This window comes from Carcharodon carcharias, chromosome 16 (assembly GCF_017639515.1).
Source record: "Carcharodon carcharias isolate sCarCar2 chromosome 16, sCarCar2.pri, whole genome shotgun sequence".
Lineage (NCBI taxonomy): Eukaryota > Metazoa > Chordata > Chondrichthyes > Lamniformes > Lamnidae > Carcharodon > Carcharodon carcharias.
In genome coordinates this window covers 87,640,204-87,661,116 of record NC_054482.1, presented here as the reverse complement: position 1 = coordinate 87,661,116, position 20,913 = coordinate 87,640,204, and the positions used below count along the sequence as shown (strand labels likewise).

Genomic DNA, 20,913 nt, shown 5'->3' with positions numbered 1-20,913 from the left:
GATAAGAGCCCATGGTGTTAGAGGCAAGGTACTAGCATGGATAGAAGATTGGCTGTCTGGCAGGAGGCAGACAGTGGGGATAAGGGGGTCCTTCTCAGGATGACGGCCGGTGACTACTGGAGTTCCGCAGGGGTCAGTGTTAGGACCACAACTTTTCACTTTATACATTAATGATCTAGATGAGGAAACTGAGCGCATCCTGGCTAAGTTTGCAGATGATACAAAGATAGGTGGAGGGACAGGTAGTATTGAGGAGGCGGGGAGGCTGCAGATGGATTTGGACAGGTTAGGAGAATGGGCAAAGAAATGGCAGATGGAATACAACGTGGGGAAGTGTGAGGTCATGCACTTTGGTAGGAAGAATAGAGACATCGACTATTTTCTAAATGGGGAGAGAATTCAGAAATCTGGAGTGCAAAGGGACTTGGGAGTCATAGTCCAGAATTCTCTTAAGGTTAACTTGCAGGTTGAGCCGGTAGTTAGGAAGGCAAATGCAATGTTGGTATTTATTTTGAGAGAACTAGAATATAAAAGCAGGGATGTGCTGCTGAGGCTTTATAAGGCTCTGGTCAGCCACATTTAGAATATTGTGAGCAATTTTGGGCCCCTTATGCAGGGAAGGATGTTCTGGCCCTGGAGAGGGTCCAGAGGAGGTTCACGAGAATGATCCCAGGAATGAAAGGCTTAACATAAGAGGAACCTTTGAGAACTCTGGGTCTATACTCGATGGGAGTTTAGAAGGATGAGGGGGGATCTGATTGAAACTTACAGAATACTGAAAGGCCTGGATAGAGTGGACGTGGGGAAGATGTTTCCATTAGTAGGAGAGACTAGGACCCGAGGGCACAGCCTCAGAGTAAAGGGAAGACCTTTTAGAACAGAGATGAGGAGAAACTTCTTTGGCCAGAGAGTGGTGAATCTATGGAATTCATTGCCACAGAAGGCTGTGGAGGCCAGATCATTGAGTGTATTTAAGACCAAGATAGATAGGTTCTTGATTGGTAAGGGGATCAAAGGTTATGGGGAGCAGGCGGGAGAATAGTGTTGAGAAACTTATCAGCCATGATTGAATGGCTGAGCAGACTCGATGGGCCAATTGGCCTAACTTCTGCTCCTATGTCTTATGGTCTGTGCCTGTAACTCCCACACCATCAGTGGTCTCGCCACATAAATGCCCAAAGTAAAGGTGGGGACTTTGTTCTTTCAATGGAGAACTGCAAATTACCATTGGGGGTTTCTCACACTAACCATGCATAAAAAAGGTTTTCTCACACTATGTGTAAAATATTGTCAATGCCCAAATATCAAAAATAGTTCTACAGGTCCTAACTGACTGTTAATATTTTGCTTTTGAAACAATATAATTACAAATAAACAACTATTTTATTTGAAACTTTAGACTCACCTTGGTTCTTCAAGGTTGGCAAGTTGGTAAAGCATATCAAACACATTACACACCAGTGCCATCACAACACCAGGCAGTGACTTCTCCTGTTGCAAAGATAAAGAAACTAATCAGAAACATGCTAGCAGAGACCAAAACAAATATATTCATCAATTTCTAACAGTTTAAATCCCACTTGAATATGGAAAATTTAACTCTGTACTGAATGTGCATTCAACAGAAAAGTTACACTAAGTTACAAAATGCAAGACTAGAAAGTACAAATGGTTTAAATAGAATCATTATAGAATATTCAGCACAAACATGTTTAGAAAGCCCTGCTTTATGACTGGTTTCTGGTGACAATAATTTGCACTAAAGAATGTGTCTCTTTCGTTCTATGAACAGCCAAAAGTTGTGCCATCCCATTTTTAAATAATACAGGAAAACAATACACCTCTGCAAACACTGCAGTGGAGAACTGAGGATAATTCAGTTGATTGAAGGGCTAAGGTTCAGACTGCCTCATATGAACATTTGGAAGCCAGAGCCTAAAGCCAAACTCCAGTTTCAAGCAACAACTTTCACTGTCTCAATTTCAAAGAACTTGATGCTGAGGCATTTTGATTGTTTTTTATTAATATCTGTAAAATTTACATAAACTTTGTCTAACCTGTTCCATAGCATAAGCTGAGTTGAACACACCACTGCTGGCAGATGTATCAACTGAACTCCCCGATGCTGTGCCCATCACGGGCGTCTTTATAGTTAATGTTTGCTCATCTGAAAACCCCAGCTGGTGGAGCAATTTTTGATCTTTGTTCATGGTCAGCTAGGAGAACAACACACATGATTTTCATTTTCAGAAAATAAGCAGCACAATGAAGACAATGAGGTTACAAAGCCCCTTGACTTATCTTTGCTATCACTGTAGAACAGGTAATAAGAACTGGATGGAAAGGAGGAATTAACATTTTTTTAAAAATGGGAGATATTGAAAAATAAAAATCAGTGGTAAAACACTCCTGCACATTTCCTTGTTGTTCCCCAGAGACATTATCTTGCAACAATTTTTCCCCCTCATCTTTCACAGCATGGGAGCATCGCTGGCTGGGCCAGCATCTTTGTCCATCCCTAATTTCCCTGAGAGGGTGAGCAGCCTTCTTGAACTGCTGCAGTCCATGTGGTGTAGGTACATCCACAGTGCTGTTCGCAAGTTCTAAGATTTTGAGCCAGTGACGAGTAAAGGAATGGCAACATAGTTCCAAGTCAGGATAGTGAGTGACTTGGAGGGAAGCTTGCTGGCGGTGCTTCCATGCATCTGCTGCCCTTGTCCTTCTAGGTAGTCGAGGTTACGGGTTTGGAAGGTGCTGTCAAAGAAGCCTTTGAGAATTGCTGCAGTGCATCTTGTAGATGGAGCACATTGAAACCACTGTACATTGGTGACGGAGGGAGTGAATGTTGAGGATGGTGGATGGGGTGCCAATCAAGCAGGTTGCTTTGTCCTGAATGGTGTCAAGCTTCTTGAGTGTTGTTGGAGCTGCACCCATTCAGGCAAGTGGACAGTATTCCATCACACTCCTGACTTGTGCCTTGTAGATAGTGGACAGGCTTTGGCGAGTCAGGTGGTGAATTACTCAACACAGAATTCCCAGCCGCTGACCTGCTCTTGTAGCCACAGTACTTATATGGTTGGTCCAGTTCAGTTTCTGGTCAATGGTAACGCCTGGTAACTCCCAGGATGTTCATGGTGGAGGGTTCAGTGATGGTAGTCCCATTGAATGACATGGGGAGATGGTTAGATGTTGTCTTATTGAATATGGTCATTGCCTGGCACTTGTGTAGCATGAATGTTACCTGCCAATTATCAGCCCAAGCTTGAATATTGTTCAGGTCATGCTGCATATGAACATGGACAGCTTCATTATCTGAGGAGTCGTGAATGGTGCTGAACATTGTACAGTTCGTGAACATCCCCATTTCTGACCTTATGATGGAGGGAAGGTCACTGATTAAACAGCTGAAGCTGGTTGGGCCTAGGACACTACCCTGGGGACCTTCTGCAGCAATGTCCCAGAACTGAAATGATTGACCTTCAACAACTACAATAATCATCTTTTGTGCTAGGTACAGCTCCAACCAGTGGAGAGTTTTCCTCCTGACTTCAGTTTTACCAGGGCTCCTTGATACCACACACAGTTAAATGCTGCCTGGATGTCAAGGGCAGTCGTGCTCACCTCATCTCTGGAGTTCAGCTCTTTTGTCCATGTTTGAGCCAAGGCTGTAATGAGGTTAGGAGCTGAGTGGCCCTGGCAGAACCCAAACTGAGTGTCAGTGAGCAGGTTATTGCTGAGCAAGTGCCGCTTGAAAGCACCATTGATGATGCCTTCCATCACTTTGCTGATGGATCACGAGCAGACTGATGGGCCAGTAATTGTCCAGATTGGATTTGTCTTGCTTTTTGGGCACAGAACATACCTGGACAATTTTCCACAGAGCTGGGTTGATGCCAGCGTTGTAGCTGTACTAGAACAGCTTGGCTAGGGTCACAGCTGGCTCTGGAGCACTATAAAATTCTAACAGGACTAGACAAGATAGATGCAGGAAGGGTGTTCCCAATGGCAGGAGAGTCCAGAACCAGGAGTCACAGTCTGAGGATACGGGGTAGACCATTTAGGACTGAGATGAGGAGAAATTTCTTCACCCAGAGAGTGATGAGCCTGTGGAATTCGCTACCACAGAAAGTAGTTGAGGCCAAAACATTGTACGTTTTCAAGAAGGAGTTAGATATAGCTCTTGGGGTGAAAGGGATCACAGAATATGGGGAGAAAGCGGGAGCAGGCTATTGAGTTGGATGATCAGCCATGATCATAATGAATGGTGGAGCAGGCTCGAAGGGCCGAATGGCCTACTCCTGCTCTTATTTTCTATGTCTTCAGTACTATTGCCGGAATGGGGCCATAGCCTTTGCAATATCCAGTGCCTTCAGCCATTTCTTTACATCACTTGGATTGAATAGAGTGAACTGGCTGAAGACTGGCATTTGTGATGCTGGGCATTTCAGGAGGAGGTTGACGTGGATCATCCACTCAGCACTTCTGGCTGAAGATGGTTGCAAATGCTTTAGCCTCATCTTTTGCACTAATGTGCTGGGCTTCACCATCATGGAGGATGGGGATATTTGTGCAGCCTCCTCCTGCTAGTTGTTTGATTGCTCACCACCATTCACATCTGGATGTGGCAAGATTGCAGAGCTTTGATCTGATCCATTAGTTGTGGGATTGCTTTGCTCTGTCTATCCCAACAAACGGCAAAGATACAAACTTACAGCACCCTTTCCATAACATAGCCTAGCACTGACTAAACCTGAGTTCTAAAGTGGAAACAAATACATTCATACATGTAAAATGATGTTGCAAATTTTCGTAACAATCTGTTTATTAGGAATTCTGGCCAACATAAGAGAAGAATATTAAATAGGATGGTCTAGGAATCAGTGTTGGAATCACTGCTGTTTCTAACTTTCAGTGACTTGGTTCAGAAACTCAAGGCAAATGAGTTAAATTGGCAATGCAGTCCAAGAAGGTAGCTCAGATGCTCTCATCAGGCTAGATCTTGATTTTATCCACTTCTGGCCAGCAATGCAAAGCGCCCATTCAAATCCATGAACGTAGGAACAGATTCTGATAAAAGGTCATAGCCCTGCAACTTTAAATATTTCTCTCTCCACCGATGCTGCCTTAGCTGCTAAATATTTCTAGCATTTTCTGTTATTATAGGATAGGAACAGAACTAGGCCATTTAGCCCCTCGAGCCTGTTCCATCATCAACAAGATCATGATTGCGAACTAGCTCCACAGGCCTGCCTTTGAGATGGTGCAGAGGAGCATAAGACTGATCCCAGTGTCAGAAGCTTCTGAGGTACAACAACTTGCATTGATTTAGTGCTTTTTAATGTAGAAAAATGTCCCAAGGTAATTCATAGGAGTGGAAACAAAAAAATTGACACTGGGCCACATGTTGAGATTATTAGGGCAGATGACAAAAAGCTTGATCAAAGAGGTACGTTTTAACAAAGGTCATAAAGAAAGGGAGAGAGGCAGAGAGGCAGAAAGGTTTAGGAACCGAATTCCAGAGCTTCTGGGGCATTGGCAGCTGATGGCATAACTGCCAATGGTGGAGTGATTATATATGGGTATGCACATGAGGGCAGAATTGGACGAGCTAATATCTTGAAGAGTTGCATGATAGAGAGAGGGTGGACCCCAGGGAAGGATTTGAAAATAAGGATGAGAATTCTTAAATTGCTTGATCGGGAGCCAATATAGTTCAGTGAGCACATGGGTGATGGATGAACAGAACCAGAGCTTGGTATGAGTTTGGACATGGGCAGCAGAATTTTGTATGACCTCAAGTTTATGGACGACAGAATGTGGGAGACTGGCCAGGTGTGCATTGGAAGAGTCATGCATAGACTTAACAAAGGCATGAATGAATGTTTCAGTGGCTGACCTGATATTTGTGCGATATTATTCATGTGAAAATAGGCAGTCTCAGTTTGATGACATGGATATGTGGTTGGAAGCACATCTTGGGGTTAAACCAAGGTTGCAAACAGTCTGGTTCAGCCTCAGATAGTTATCAGGAAAGGAGATAGAGTCAGTGGCTAGTGAGCAGAGTTTGTGGTGGATAGCAAAGGCAATAACTTTGGTCTTTCTAATATTCTGTTCAAAGAAATTTCTCCTCATCCAGTACCAGATGTTGGATAAGCAGTCTGACAATTTAGAGACAGCGGAGGGGTCAAGAGAGGTGGTGGCAAGGTAGAGCTGGCTGTCGTAAGCACACATGTGGAAACTGATGTTTTTTTTTGGATGATGTCACTGAGGAGCAATAGGAGTGGGCCAAGGATAGATCCTTGGGAGACTTCAAAGGCAATGATGTGGGAGTGAGAATACAATCCAATGCAGATGATTCTCTGGCTGTGATTTGATAGGTAAGAATGAACCAAGCAAGGGCAGTTCCACTCAGCTGGGTGATGGAGAAGAGGCTTTGGAGGAAGATGGTGAAGTCAACTGTGTCAAAGGCTGTAGATACTTTAAAACAAAAAGGATGAGGAGGGATTGTTCAACATGGCCACATTCTTAAAATGTTGCTCCGTCCAGGCTGGGCACATGTCAGCTCCTTTAAGTTACCATCTGTACACAAAAACAATTTTAAAGACCCATGCACTTGAATGAATAGGCACAACAAAAAAAGGGGGAGCATTGATTGGGAGAGGCAACAAATATGGTATTGCCCACCTCATGACAGCAATTTGTTTTTGAAAAATGTGGAAATTAAAACACTCCCTCCTGATGTAGAAATTTAATACCAATTAATAAAATGATGGTATCCATAGATCCAAAACCTTCTCCCCATTCCTAACCAAACATAATATAGACCTCAAGTCAAATTTTCATCTCTGGCTTGATTATTTTTCCTCCTTTTTTCTTTACTCACCAAACTATCATTGGCAAATATTTGCAAGTTATCCAAAGGACAGTTGACTTGCGATACTATCTTCCACCTGACACTCCCAATAGTCTCGTTGCTGTGAGCCTGTAAAGTGGGCACAATGTCATTATAGTTAGGCACTAGCTAAACATATGTCAAAAGGAAAACCGGCATACTTGGTTGGGATAGGTCGTGTCCAATAAAGATGGTTAAATTTCAGACACTTCTGACCTTAACCTGGCCAACAGGACAAATTTTAATCAAAATATTTTACTGAGGAGGCTTAGATAAGCAATGATTATGTTACATATGAAGTCAGATTTGAACTAAAGCTAGAAAGAAAAATGCAACATTTTGCCAACCATATTATGACAAACTAGAATCAGATCAGGCTCAAAGAATCAAAATACTCTTTATAGGACTAACAGTTTAATGCCTATGACGCTACCAGTGCAGCAAATGCTTTGATAGCATCCACTTCTCTAGGTTGCCAATGAGTTATCATTGCAAGCTGAAGAGCCCAATGTTTCAATGTGTTGTTGAATGTAACATTAAACTCATCACTTCCATAATGTTTTTAAATCAACCTTTAAAATCCACAGTTTTGATTGGTCTCAACAATCTGCACTCCCAATCATTCACTATTTCATTTATTTGAACTATACCAAAGAAGGTCAAGCCATTTGGACAGCTTTTGTGCATCCTCTAGCATGGAGGTGCTTAATTAAATTCTGGTACAACTCAGTTTTCTTTGAGATCTGCAAATAAAACATGACAATACATAATGCTTTTAGTATCCAAAAATGCCTAGATTTTTGCATACACCATACCCTTTAAATTACTAATATTGACTAGATTTCCAAAATCTCTTTCATATTGCTGAAAAAAGACATTTTGTCCAAGCTTTTCATCTTGCACTCGTTAATGTCAGGGGAAGCAACAATCTCACTTTCCTTTTAATAGAGGTGTGGAGCAAAACACGAGCAACAAATTCAAATAAAAATGCACAGATCAGATTTGCACCACCATATTTCTTCTTAATGTACACGTTCATTTTATTTTCCTCCTTTCATTCAATGTTTACTTTCTCGTAGGTTGCAATTTCCTTCTTTCTAACTTGAATTTTGTTACGTTGTCTTCCTCTGATTTACGAAGTTGTAATCATTTGACATCTTTTGTTAACTTTCATTTTTTTTAATCACTGTAATTTATAGAAAGAATAAATTCTTCCCTAAAGCTTTGCTTCACATGGGGAACTAATTGCTAATTTGAGGTCAGAGAACAAAATCAGTAAAACGCAGGGTCTGTCAAGGAAACTGCGGGCCACAAAAACTAGGACTGGCTATCTTGGTCTAGTCAGAATTTGCCTTCTGCAATTCCTATTATAGTTTTCACATGAGTTTATTTGCTTCCCCCTTTAAAGGGGCAATGAAGAAGAAGCTCTAAAAATTAAGAGGTAAAATAGAGACTTTATAAAAATGTAAAAATCATTCTAGTTTCAGAAATAGAGGAAAGAAAACAATTGACTGACATATGGGTTTTCTGTGGAAGATTGAAATATTTGTGTGTGGGGTCACAAATGCAAAAATCTAACAACACTAACCTCTACGCTAAATGTTTCTTTCGTAGATTCGCAGATGACCGAGATAGTTACAGGATGTCCATGAAAAGAGGCGCCGTGAGGTAGGATAGTCCGAGGAACAGAATATAGATCCTGCAGAAAAGATGGTCATAAATTTAACATAAAAGACACCTGAACCCCACATTAAGATAGTCCAGTGGCAAATCACACTGAGATACCAACATCCACACTATTCCAGAACAGAACTTTGGCATACTCTGCAAATTGTCCACAAATTTCCAATGCCAAACAGGGACAAAGGTGCTTCTGTACTGGAAGCAAGGAAACTTATTCGAGTGGATGACCAGAATTTCTCCAAAGACAATAGATTAAGTTAAGGTAAAAAAAAAGGACTTGGAGTACCAAGCCTGTACTTACGATACTGTTTTCTACGTTCAAGTGAAAAATATTAGTACAGTACAAATACCACAGGCCCACTAGCTTACCTATTCCTACTTTTCAGAGTCTTCAAGGCTTATGTACCAATTTATTTACTTTTCTATTTTTTTTTTTTATAAAGGAAAGGTTTAATTGGGCACTTCAACTGCAGAGCATTTATCTCTTAAAAGCTGGTGCTCACCGTTCCCCTCTTCTTCACCCTTCCACTCTGCCCCGACTTACCATATTGGTGCCACTGATTGCAATAATACATCCACTTCCTTTGGGCTCCAGCCCTATTTAGACATCATCCTGTGGTCTTAACTTTTCCATCAGCAGAGCTTTCAAGCCTGTTCACTCTTCCCCCTCTTTTTTGGCCTCTAGCTTTTCTCTACTTTGCCCCTCATCCACCCAGCTTTTATCCATGTCAGATCTTCTTTCCTTTGACTTTCAATATTCTCCAGCTTCTTTCTTGTCCCACCTCTAGCTATGCTTTACCTTCCCATTTAATCAGCTCAATCTCCAAACCACTTCAATTTTCCCTTTCCCCCAGTGACGCTACCTCCTTTAAACTCCAGAGTCACAGTGCTTCAAGTCTGGTTCAGTTGTGCTCTACCATCTAATTCTACTCGAGTTGAAGATTCCACTTTCCCTGTCTCGCCTTCCATATACAATGACTATAGGCGATCAACTACCAAATAAAAATCTTTGCATTGTGATTCATCCTGGTGTAAAATAAGATATTAAACTTGGAGTATTAAATATGAATAAATGAATTTGTGATAGAAAAGGTATCACTATTTATTGGAGATATGGTCATCCATTTGCTCACCTCTATTGTAATCACATATCTTTCTGCAAGCAACAGCAGCCGCTCAATTATGACAAGTTTACTGGACCTATAATTGAGAGGTAAACATTACATAACTGGTAACAGTACCTTGACACGTCCTTACAAAAACAGAATACAATGAGTTAGATGGAGCTTTTTGGTAAACTTAAGTTCCGTAACATAATATTGAAATAGGCACATAACTGAAACATAAGCATACAAAAATGACAGGTGGGGAAAGGCCATCTGGGACATCCAACCTCCCCCACATAGTTGTAATGCCTGAAATATTATTAGATACCCCAGCCCATCAGTAGCCATGTGATCACATGGATAGTCCAGGAGATCCCAATGACCGTGCTTATATTTCCTGGTATTCACGCAAGATGTGACCTCTGCCCTGGCAGAAACTGAGGCAGCCCTCTTTTCAAGGCTTGCTAAGAGTCAACACTCACCACACAAATCAGTAACTTAGTCCGAAGATCCATAATCCTCAGATTAAAGAAACAAAGTCTAACTTCTAACCCTATTTGGACATCATCCCACAGTTAACCTTTCTTCAAGCCTGTTCACTCTTCCCCCTCCAATTTTTCTCTAGTTTTCCCCTCATTCACCCAGCTTTTACCCATGTCAGGCCTTCTTTCCTTCAACTTCCAATATTCTCCAACTTCTCCCAAGTCCTATCTCTGGCTATGCTTTACCTCCTCTATTTTCCCTTTTCTCTCATGATGCTACCTTCCTCCTCTAAACTCCAGAGTTGCAGTGCTTCAAATCTGGTTCAGTTGTGCTCTGCCAACTAATTTTACTCGAGTTGAAGGTTCCACCTTCCTTGTCTTGCCTCCCATATACAATTGCATAGCTTTGATGTACAACTCCTTTGCTTCTCCAACCAATTAATAGGAACATAATCAAATTCAACTATTTTATATACCTCTATCAATTCACCTCAAAGTCTACATATATCTAAAGTGAATAGACCCAGCCCTCCTCTGAAGCTATTCTATATGCTCGATATCACCCACAATATGCAAGGGCCAAAACTAGACTCTATTGTAAAATAAGGTCCAATTATGGTCTTGCCCAAAGATAAAACCTCAATGGCAAAATGCAAACAGACAGAAAAAGCTGAAAAATATAGTTTAAATGTGATTAGCTTAAGTGGCATTTGACACACCAGCACTATCTGCTAAAAATACATTTGAGAGAGTCAGGCAACAGTCTTGTTCCCACACATCATATCCTATGAAAATTGCAAGGAGCAAGAAAGCTTTGAGGAAAGTCAGCATCGCATGGCAAGGGAACTAGGGGCAGGCTGATTCCTTCACATTTTTAATTTAGAAAAGAAGGGAGGGAGGTGGAAGAAAAAAAAAACTGAATGGAGAGCAAATTATTGCCCCATAGAGGTTTACAGAACAAAAGGAAACAACTTGGACCCACGTGGCTGTACCAGCACTTTGGTAAAGCAATCTAAAATTCATCTTAGTGTTCCACATGTGCTCTAGTGCCCTGCATTTTCCTCTGATTCAAACATTTATCCAAATTTTCCTTAAAGATGCAATGTTTCAATTGCTCCTTATGGCAAAGTTTTCCTGATCCATCAATCCTCTGAATAAAGAAATATCTCTTAACCCTCATCCTTTGCAATGACTATTTTAAACTGATGACCTTTCATTCCAACTACAAGAATTATTTACTCTGGTCACTTTATCAAATCCCTTCATAATAAAAAAAAAGCACCATTAAATATTTTATGCTTCACTGCTCCAGTGAAAATAGTCCCAGTATCTTAATTTTCTCCTAACTGTACTTTCCGAATCAGGTAACATCCTGGTGGATCTACAATCTTCTGGCTTTTTTCTCTTTTCTATAATAGGTCACGAAACAGCTCACAGAGTAATGTATGGCTTAAACAATTTTTTCCGGGGTAAGGTGTGAGATAGAGAAGAAAACTAGGTGGTTTATTAACTGGAATTTCAGTTAGTAATCTGTGTCATGACAAACAAATATGGGCGCAAAGATGATTATGGATTGCTAGCTAACTGGCTTATCAATGAGCATTTTCAAGCCTGGAAACTATAGCCCTGATTTTAATCTAACTTGCTGACCATTAATAGGCATCTGAACTAACTCTGATGCATTTCCTGGGTGGGTGTGGTTAAAATCAGAGCAGGTGTGTTTACATTTTCAAAACATGTAACCCACCAACATTTAAAATCTAAAACAGGAGTTTACAGAGCACAAAAATATGAGAATGAAAACTAGATTTACCTAGATGGAGACTGTACAGATGTAGCTACAGTAGGCATGGCTGTAGCTGTCAGCATTTTAGTCGCTCTTGTAACAGCATGTGTCAAAGTGGGGCCCCCTAGTGCTGAACTAGCAACCTGCAACGGCAAAAGATAAGCAAAAAACATTAAAAACAAGATCACAATGATAATAAAACACCACGTTTTAAATTTTCCACTTACTTCCAAACGTTTGTAGCAGTCTGCTATGAATTTCTTATGAAGGGAAACAGAGTCCTAAAAGAGAAATGAAGTAATAATGGTCAGTCTTTGGATATTTTTCCCCATGTTATGCAGACAGGCTTAATATCTTTCATATCTGAAATTCATTTCTGCTGCTTCATCAAGAGCTTCAGAGAAACCAGACTGCTCCAGAATGGATCACTCCCAAGCTATAAACCCAGTTGGAATACAAAAGCTATTTTTCCTCATCGCATGATGTTTTTTAAAAGCACATTTATGAGGAACATTAAGTAGAAGAAATAAAAATGATTCTCATCACATCAGGTAATTTCACATCACAATGCAGAATTTTTAAAAAATCAGCAGCAGTGCGAAATTACAGTTTAACCATGCCAAAGCTAAGTATCAGAAAATGAGTAAAATGTCCAAATACAAATTAATAGGGCATCACAGTTAATGAGCAAAATCATTGGGGCACAATTTTAGTGCTAGACAATTCCCATATCCTAACATAACCTCTCTCAGTCAATAAAAGGTCCTGGGCTTATGCTTCATTTCTTTCATAGGAATCAGAATTATGGATAATGAATTGATGCAATAAACTCACAAAAAAAGGTTCAAGATCTGCAAGTCAAAGAAATCTATGAAGGCAGAAGCAAAGCTCATTTGTGAATGAGCTACCTTCACAGAATGTTAAAGGCCATAAGTAAATTTAGTCAATTTAACAGCTTGATGTTCTTTAAATTAAATTCTGTCATGCTATCCTTGCCACTGACCCATCTCAGACATACTTGACTTTTGCAGTGTACCTTTTTTAAACGCGGATTGAGGCTGATGTAGCTGTAATTAATGATCAGATGGATTGCTTCATGGGCAATTTCTTCATCCGGTGACTCCATTGCAATTCTCCAGATGAAGTCCATTCCTGTTAGCTCCAGCTTTTCAACATGCTGGTCATTGGAAACAAGAATGTACAGCAGTTAATTGTCCCCACCCAAGCAGCAACTCCTTTTGCTTTCTTTATGTTGCCATGCATTTCCTAAAACAGTTCTTCACAGTACAGATTAATGCACTACAGACCCACCAGACCCTGTGAAAACCCACCGTTTTCAAAAAATACTCATAAAAGACAGTGATGCAGCCAATTCCTTCCATGAATGCAATCCAATTATCCACAGAACATGCTCATTTTAATTTTGTGCCATAAGGTCAACAGAGTAGGCTTTGTGACATTTTACATGAGGTAAACCATCCCATTTTGTTTTTGCTGGTTACCTAGCAAAGCACTCATTTTCCCAACTTTTTGACCAGGCTTTTGGTCATCTGACCTAATTATCTCCTTGCGTGGCTCGATTTCATGCTTAATTTCATATTGCTCCTGAGAAGCAGCTTGGTTTTATTACGTTAAAAGCACTTTACAAATAAAAAGTTGTTGATGATATAGGATGGCCACTTATCTGTCTTCTCAACTGAGAAAAGTTTGCAGGGACATATTTTGATTATCACATAAATCATATGCCTATTACATCTACCCCATGACACCTGGATGAGATCAGATACATCTTCGTGGCTGGAATTCGTTTTAATATTCAAGGTAGGTTCCAGCATTAATTATACTCTCTGCTGGCAACTAGTCTCCTGGGAGGGAGGGAAATCCAATGAAGCTACTGCTATATAAAGACAGCCAGAAAATCAGTTGGATCACTGAGACACAGTGCCATGAGAGAGTGAGTGGCAGTGGCGCAAAGGGAGGGGTATATACTGCCCTTTTTAAGGATGATCTAGTTACCTTGCCAGAAAGTCAGGTGCCCAAGAATGCCTTGGAAGTTGCTGTAGCCTGCAGCCAGGTCAAAACACCTACAGGTCACCAACAAGCATCACAAAACCCTTGAATGTGTCAAAGCAGTCTTTTACTACACATGCTACAACCACTTGTTGAAGCACTGAGCTTGGTAAGCGCCCTTAAGACATGCATGTGCGAAAAAACAGTGTTACATGGATTTCAGAACAGGCATGAAATCATGCACTTTTGAACAAAAAAATGGAGGCCCAAAGCAACTAAGGGTCCATATACATGGATCAAAGTGTCATGGACATTTACAGAAAATAACCAAAAAGACCTTTATACATAGAGGACTAGAATATAACAGGGTAGAAGTCATACTTGAAAGCCCTGCTTTGACTACACCTGGAGTACTCTGAGCAGATCTCAGGGAGGATATACTGACCTTGGAGGGAGTGCAGCATAGATTTAAAGAGAATAATACTTGAACTCTAACGGGTAAATTAAAAGGGGAGATTATACAAACTAAGGCTGTATTTTCTGGAACTGAGAAGATCAAGAGATGATTTGATGGAAACGCTTAAGATACTAATGGAGCCGACAAGGTAGAGAGAGAAACTATTTCTACCCATTGGGGAGTTTAGGAATAGAAGACATAGCCTAAAAATGAGAACCAGGACTTTCAGGAGTGAAGTTAGGAAACACTTCTACCCACGAAGGATCGTAAAAGTTTGGAGCTCTTACAAACAGCAACTGACGCTAAATCAATTGTTAATTTTAAATCTGAGATTGATAGATTTTTGTTACCCAAAAGAATTAAAGGACAGGGGGCAAAGGAGGGTAAAAGGAATTAGTTCACAGATTAGCCATAATCACAATGAATGGTGGAACATGCTTGAGCTGCTAAATTATTTATTCTTGTTCTTATGATAGGCATAATTGACCACCCCGGTGAAATGTTGACAATTGGTAAATTATAATGCTTTTTGAAATCTGAGTATGCAAATTATGTTCCAGAAGCAGCTGCCGACTTTATGTTAGTTGACATAATACCAATATTGGTATTTGGACAAATTCAGTTTATTGGAGGGTAAAAGATTGGTAGAGACATTGTTAATGCAAGGGAACATAGATTGTTCAGCTGAAGCACTGTTCACTAAGCTGCTGTCAATGATGCTGTCTGCAGGAAACTGTTAAGAGCCATCTCACTTCCTCATCACCTTAATGTCATTGCCTCCATTATACTGAAAGTCCAAGTCCAAGTCCAAGGTAGCTTCATCTGTTATCTCCTTGCAGAGTGAAGCTATGCAGCACAGAACAAACCACCATCATTAGGAGACACTCTGAGTTGCATCAGGCAGCAGAGTGATTACTTGAGGAGCCCAATGGTTTGCTCAATGAGGGCTCTACTCAAGGCTTAGAACTGGTTGTAGTGCCAATCAATCAGCTAATGAACATGGGTTTCTGAGAAAATCCACAAGCCAAATGCACAGGGGATTGCCTTGATCAAAAGCAGCCAGCTTAACCTGCTGTGAAAAAGGGCGAGGGGTTGGGCGATATGGAGGTTTGACACAAGATGCAACTTCCAGGATGGCAGGCACAGGCTGACATGATGTACTGCTGGTGATCACACACACGTTCCTTACTAAAGGATTGGAAACTTATGTAAGTAACAATGGCAGTGTGAAGGCCACTGGATTTAATGCATGAGGCCCTGGACTTGGGGGAATCCTGCCTTCTGAGAAAAACTTAGTACACTACACTACCACTTGCAGATACCATGGGGAATGTGGTAAAATCATTTGCTCTGGATGAGTTGTTTATTGTAAGCATGAGCTGTAGGCCGACAGGTGTTGCTGATGCCCTGTGGCAGCTGAGGGCAAAAACGTCGAGGGCTGTAGTGAACTTGACCGCAACGGGCAATGCTGTGTTGGCTGTGGGCAGCTGGTTTCAGCAGGTGACATAACTGACAGCTTTCCTAGAAAAGCATAGCCTAATTTAAGCAAATTGTCTCCCAAAATTTTCCAGCCTTTTACTTAAAGAGCAACTTTAAATTATGGGGAAAAAAAATGACATCTCTTCCCGATTTGGACAGCCCCATGATTTGTGGGCAATTTGAAGAACTGTCAATAGCAACCAAAGTGGCATTTGGGTAAAAAAAAAAACTGGCATACGACCTTAACTTGCGGATATTTATCAGGTTCCTACTGGTTATGGGTGGGAGCTCTCAATGCCTAAATCACATTGTGAGAAATTGGCATTTTCTTTAAAAATTGTTGCGCTACTACCCCATTCATGCCAAAAGACAGCGTGGTTGGCAGACAAAAATCACTCCCATTGTTTAGAGAAGAGAATGGGGTCTAAAGGCTTTAAAAAAAAAAAATCAGCATGCAACAACACAATATAAAATTTTAAACTCTGTTCCATTTACTACATCGCTCCATCCTATTTTGACCAGTTATAAAACTAGGGGCAAACTTTAAATGCCCAAGTAACATTTTCAGCAGAAGCACCAAACAAAAAACATCTTACCAGCTGAGCACCTTGTTTTTTCAAACGATGATCAGAAAGGTTTACAATCTCAAAAAAAGTTTTGAAGAGATTAAACCCTACAAAAAAAAGAGAACCAGGATGGATTTAAAGAACTGCTGGTTACTGAGCTAAATTAAATCAGAGTCTCAAGACAAACAAGAAAGGGTTTCATGAGAAAGTTATATGTTGCCGGTTACCTACTTTTTTTTAAAATATGAAATACTACTCTGCCACAGAGTAGGAACTCAATGGTTTGTGCCTGCAATTAGTCACTTCAGGCAATTCCCAAAAGCAAGGAGAAGTAATATTCTTACCATTCCCATACAAACCTTAATGGTCTGATGCAAGTATGAAACAATCAGGTCAGCTGCTGATTCATTTTGGTAGGGGAATAGTACACAAGAGTAAATAACTTTTTAAAATATATTCTCCACAAGTATTAAATAATTTAAACTAACTGCTTCTCCATGTCTGGCTCAACTCCTTGAAGCAGAACAGTCATCAAGAAACGTAACAAAATATGGAGTCTGAAAACTGACAGTGAAAACAAAAACCTGAGTCTTTAATAGCTAAAAAGTGTTGGAAATGCCTGAAGGAAACTGGAATGTTCTGGTGGCTCAAAGCAAGTATACACGTTTAACTTTGATGATCCAATGCAGCAGGTAAATAAAAAGGCAGAAAATAGCACACAACCTTTCAGAACAGAGGAGATATTTTAACATAGACATGATCATGTACTGAGAATGAATGAATGATACAGTCTTGCCTAAACAAGATTTAGACTCTTGACCCCAAGGAACACAAGAATTAGGAGCAGGCCATTTGATCCCTTGAGCATGTTCTGCCATTTGAGAACTTCACGGCCGATCTGATTATGGCCTCAACTCTACCTCGCTGTCTACCGCCTATAACTATTGACTTGTTTACCAATCAAGAATCTACCTAACTCAGCCTTAAACATACTCAGTGACTCTGCCTCCACTACTCTCTGGGGAAGAGAATTCCACAGACTAACGACCCTCAGAGGAAAGAATTCCCATAATTTCCATCGCTAATAAGACCCCCCCCACTTTATTTTTAAATAGTGTCCCCTAGTTCTAGTCCCTCCCATCCAGGGAAACATCCCCTGAGTATCCACTCTGTCAAATCCCCTCAGGATCTTATATATTTCAAGAAGATCACCTCTCATCTTTTCAATACCATTTTAGTGTAGAAACATAGCATACAAACTCTTTTGCGAAGTGTAAACCTTTAATCCCAATGCAAATTATTTGCTAAGGACAGCCTAGGATAGAAATAATGTTGTTACTTTGCCACCCTTTATGCAGAGGTCCAGGACAAATTAAACTAAGTAAAGCAAAAAATACTAAAATGGCAGGGTAATAACCTTACATTTCATCAAGTTCTGTTCCCATACTATGGGAATCTCAGCACTTATTTTCAAAAAAGTTTATGTGCCCCTTTTCACTCGCCTATATCTTCACATTCCAACCTAATCCCAAGAGAAATGACAAACAAATCTCTTAGCAACATGGCTATTTGGACACAAGGTCATTATTAACAGATTGTTGTGCAAAACTTCAAATTACCAGCTACTTATCTACAAAATAATAGTGACAACACTTTAAAAGTACTGCATTGGCTGTGAAGCACCTTAAAACATTCCAAGAATATAAAGTGCTCAGGATGGATGGAAGTTCATTTTTTCTTTGTATATAAATTGCCAACCACTTACCATTCATTGTGATCTCATAGGGTTCCAGTTTGAGGATTTTCTCCTTAAAAAGCTGCTGTTGAATATCACTCTCCAAGTCTCCATGTCCTTTGGTAAACCATTCAAAACACAACTGGAGAAGATTTGTTCAGAAAATAATTAAATTTCCAAATTATTGAATGGTGTTTCCTTTGAAAAATACTGAAGTTTACATGCAATAATAAAAATTTACTAATTGACCAATGCCTTTAAAGAAAATCAAATCTTTTACAATCCCTTTTATATTCACTACAACCATCCCTGAATGCAGAAGCAGTGAGAACAACAATGTCAAATCCACTCCTGGCAAGGGTTGACGGTAAAAAGGGGTTCTAAAGTTAAATGCCAGGGTTATGAAAGGAGGAATATCTAGAGATGTGATAATAGTAGAGAGCACAACAAATCATGCAGATCAATAAATAATACAAAAACGCTGTACCTCTCGATCTAGTTCACAAATATCCGTTCCAGACACCAAGCACTCCCAAATCTCCTTGGCACGGTTCCAGCCTATGTAAAGGCTGGCTTCTTGAAGAAAAAATGCAAGAAACCTCAGGTGTGCTTCTAGGTACTGTGGAAAAAACAAAGACATGACAGTAAAATACCATTAGCACTGAAGCAACAGCAAAAAAGAATTTTGTTGATCCTGGTGTGAAAATTTGACTAATATTTATTCATCAATCGATACCACAAAAAACTTCATTGCATTGCTATTTGTGGGTGCCTGTTTCCTACATTACAACAGTAGCAACATTTAAAAAAGACTTCATTGGCTGTAAAGTCCTTTGAGACATCTAGTGATAGTGTAAAACACCAAATGAATGCAAGTCTTTCTTTCTTTAACATGCTTTAAGTGCTACACAAGGATATTACTTAACAAATTTTGGACATTTGGCAAAATGCAATTATATAATAGGGGAATGGCATTCACATACTGGGGAGAAGAAATACTGTGTGGTGGATTATAGTTTAATTAGGACTGAAATGCATTTTGCTAAAATTTTAAAGAAAAACAAAATTCCAGACTTTCAGAACATAAAAAACCTAGAGTGAAAAAGGACCATTCAACCCATCAAACCAGTTCCAACCAAGCACATCTATCATTATATCAATGCCTGTAATGCCAATATTCCCTGCACAGTGTCTGTTGACCATCTACTTTAGAAACATTGATTATCTTTCCCGATCTCCCTGAAAATAAAGATCAGGCAGTGTTAAAACTCTCCCTCGCTGCCTGTTCTCAACAGATATCAGTCAAGTTCCTTCTGTAGATGTTAATTAACCTCACATCAGCTCCCTTTCTGGGAATTTGTTTTACATGTACTTAACTATTGGGATAAATGTTCTCATTTCTAACCTTGATCGAGACTCGTGAATGTTTTTACTTCTGTGCTTGCTGTCCAAAATAAATAGCTTGCTTCCTGCTTGGCTATATGTTTTATTACTTTGAAGACCTTTTTCATATTTTTCTTCAGTTTAGCAGATATAAATTGTCACTTGAGCCTTACTTCACAACTTAGCCTCCTAAAGCTAATATTCTGGCCACTCTTTGCTGAAGCCTTTCTAAAATCCATAACAAAAAAAATTGGAAATAAACATCAATTAGCATCTGCAATGAGAAAATATAAGTTCTGATGAAGAGCTATATTCATAACATGAACTTGTCTTTTCTCTTCACTGGACACTAACGGAGCTGTGCATTTTCTGATTTTATTTCAACTTAAAAATTCAATCTACAATTACCAATCCAAAAAATTGAGAAAAATCAACGGGGTCAAAGCAGAGAAAAAACAGCCTTGTTTCTGAATATTAAGCTGAGGGAGGAAACTAAATATTGTATATTCTCAATTGAAGAAACAAACAACATTGCCCCTTTAATTCAATGAGCTATTCCTTACTCAGGGTTAAACAGATCTTACAATAATTTTTTTTTAAAAGTTTAAAGGTTCAAATCAGAAATAATAAATCGAGGAATGATCATTTCAGTCAATAGGCTATAATTTAATGTCAGGTGCAGATTAATTTAGAAAGATCAGTTATCAGTGTTAACAAAGTGCTTATGGCACAAGGAACAGAGTTCAAGTCCAATCTGAAGGACATTTCAACTTCATTACAATGAGAACTAGGAATAGCTAATATGAAAAATGAAACTTCCCGCATAAAAACTTAAGAGCAGTGCTGCTCTAGATAAAATGATGGCAGCAATTTTGCTAAAGTTTTAACAGTTCCAAAGGAACAGTCTAAACATCAGCTTCAATAAAGGCATTATAAAATGGCAGCAAGCTGGCACAGGTCAGTGGTCAATAATTCGGGCATCCCAAATTCAAACCTGTATTTACACAGAATGATTTTTGGTTTAAACAAATTTCTAACATCAGACCTGTATAATACCTGCCATACTTTGTGCCCATTCATTTGGTACATAGACTGGTTAACCCCACATTTAAAAAAAAAATTCATGGTTATATTACAAATAGAATGTACACATTGTGAATTTTCCCCAAAGCACTTACATCTTGATGTGTGTATCTACCATCTACAATTGTCAACCCTGTCAATCCTCCTGCACCAGCTGCAGAAACAGCTAGTCGGTGGCAAGCCACAAGGCTACTCGTAACTAGCTTCACTATTTCAAAGTTCTTCTTTAAATCTTGTACAATGCTCTGGAA

The 20,913-nt window shown here is 39.7% G+C and overlaps 1 protein-coding gene across 5 annotated transcripts in view; it reads right to left on the bottom strand.

Moving 5' to 3' along the window:
* usp24 (ubiquitin specific peptidase 24) overlaps nt 1-20,913 on the bottom strand; it is a 195,274-nt gene that overhangs the window by 99,459 nt on the left and 74,902 nt on the right. For all 5 annotated transcript variants that reach the window (XR_005945485.1, XM_041207988.1, XM_041207989.1 and 2 more), the window contains exons 17-28: nt 20,758-20,907; nt 18,684-18,815; nt 18,227-18,338; nt 16,492-16,568; nt 12,986-13,126; nt 12,177-12,230; nt 11,977-12,092; nt 9,709-9,775; nt 8,481-8,591; nt 6,884-6,982; nt 2,058-2,216; nt 1,406-1,491 (exon numbers count right to left, since the gene is read on the bottom strand). Coding sequence is in view for 4 of the 5 variants with exons in the window: in XM_041207988.1 (XP_041063922.1) it covers nt 1,406-1,491; nt 2,058-2,216; nt 6,884-6,982; nt 8,481-8,591; nt 9,709-9,775; nt 11,977-12,092; nt 12,177-12,230; nt 12,986-13,126; nt 16,492-16,568; nt 18,227-18,338; nt 18,684-18,815; nt 20,758-20,907 (1,304 nt within the window). In the remaining variant the exon portion in view is untranslated. The remainder of the gene's footprint in view (nt 1-1,405; nt 1,492-2,057; nt 2,217-6,883; nt 6,983-8,480; nt 8,592-9,708; nt 9,776-11,976; nt 12,093-12,176; nt 12,231-12,985; nt 13,127-16,491; nt 16,569-18,226; nt 18,339-18,683; nt 18,816-20,757; nt 20,908-20,913) is intronic.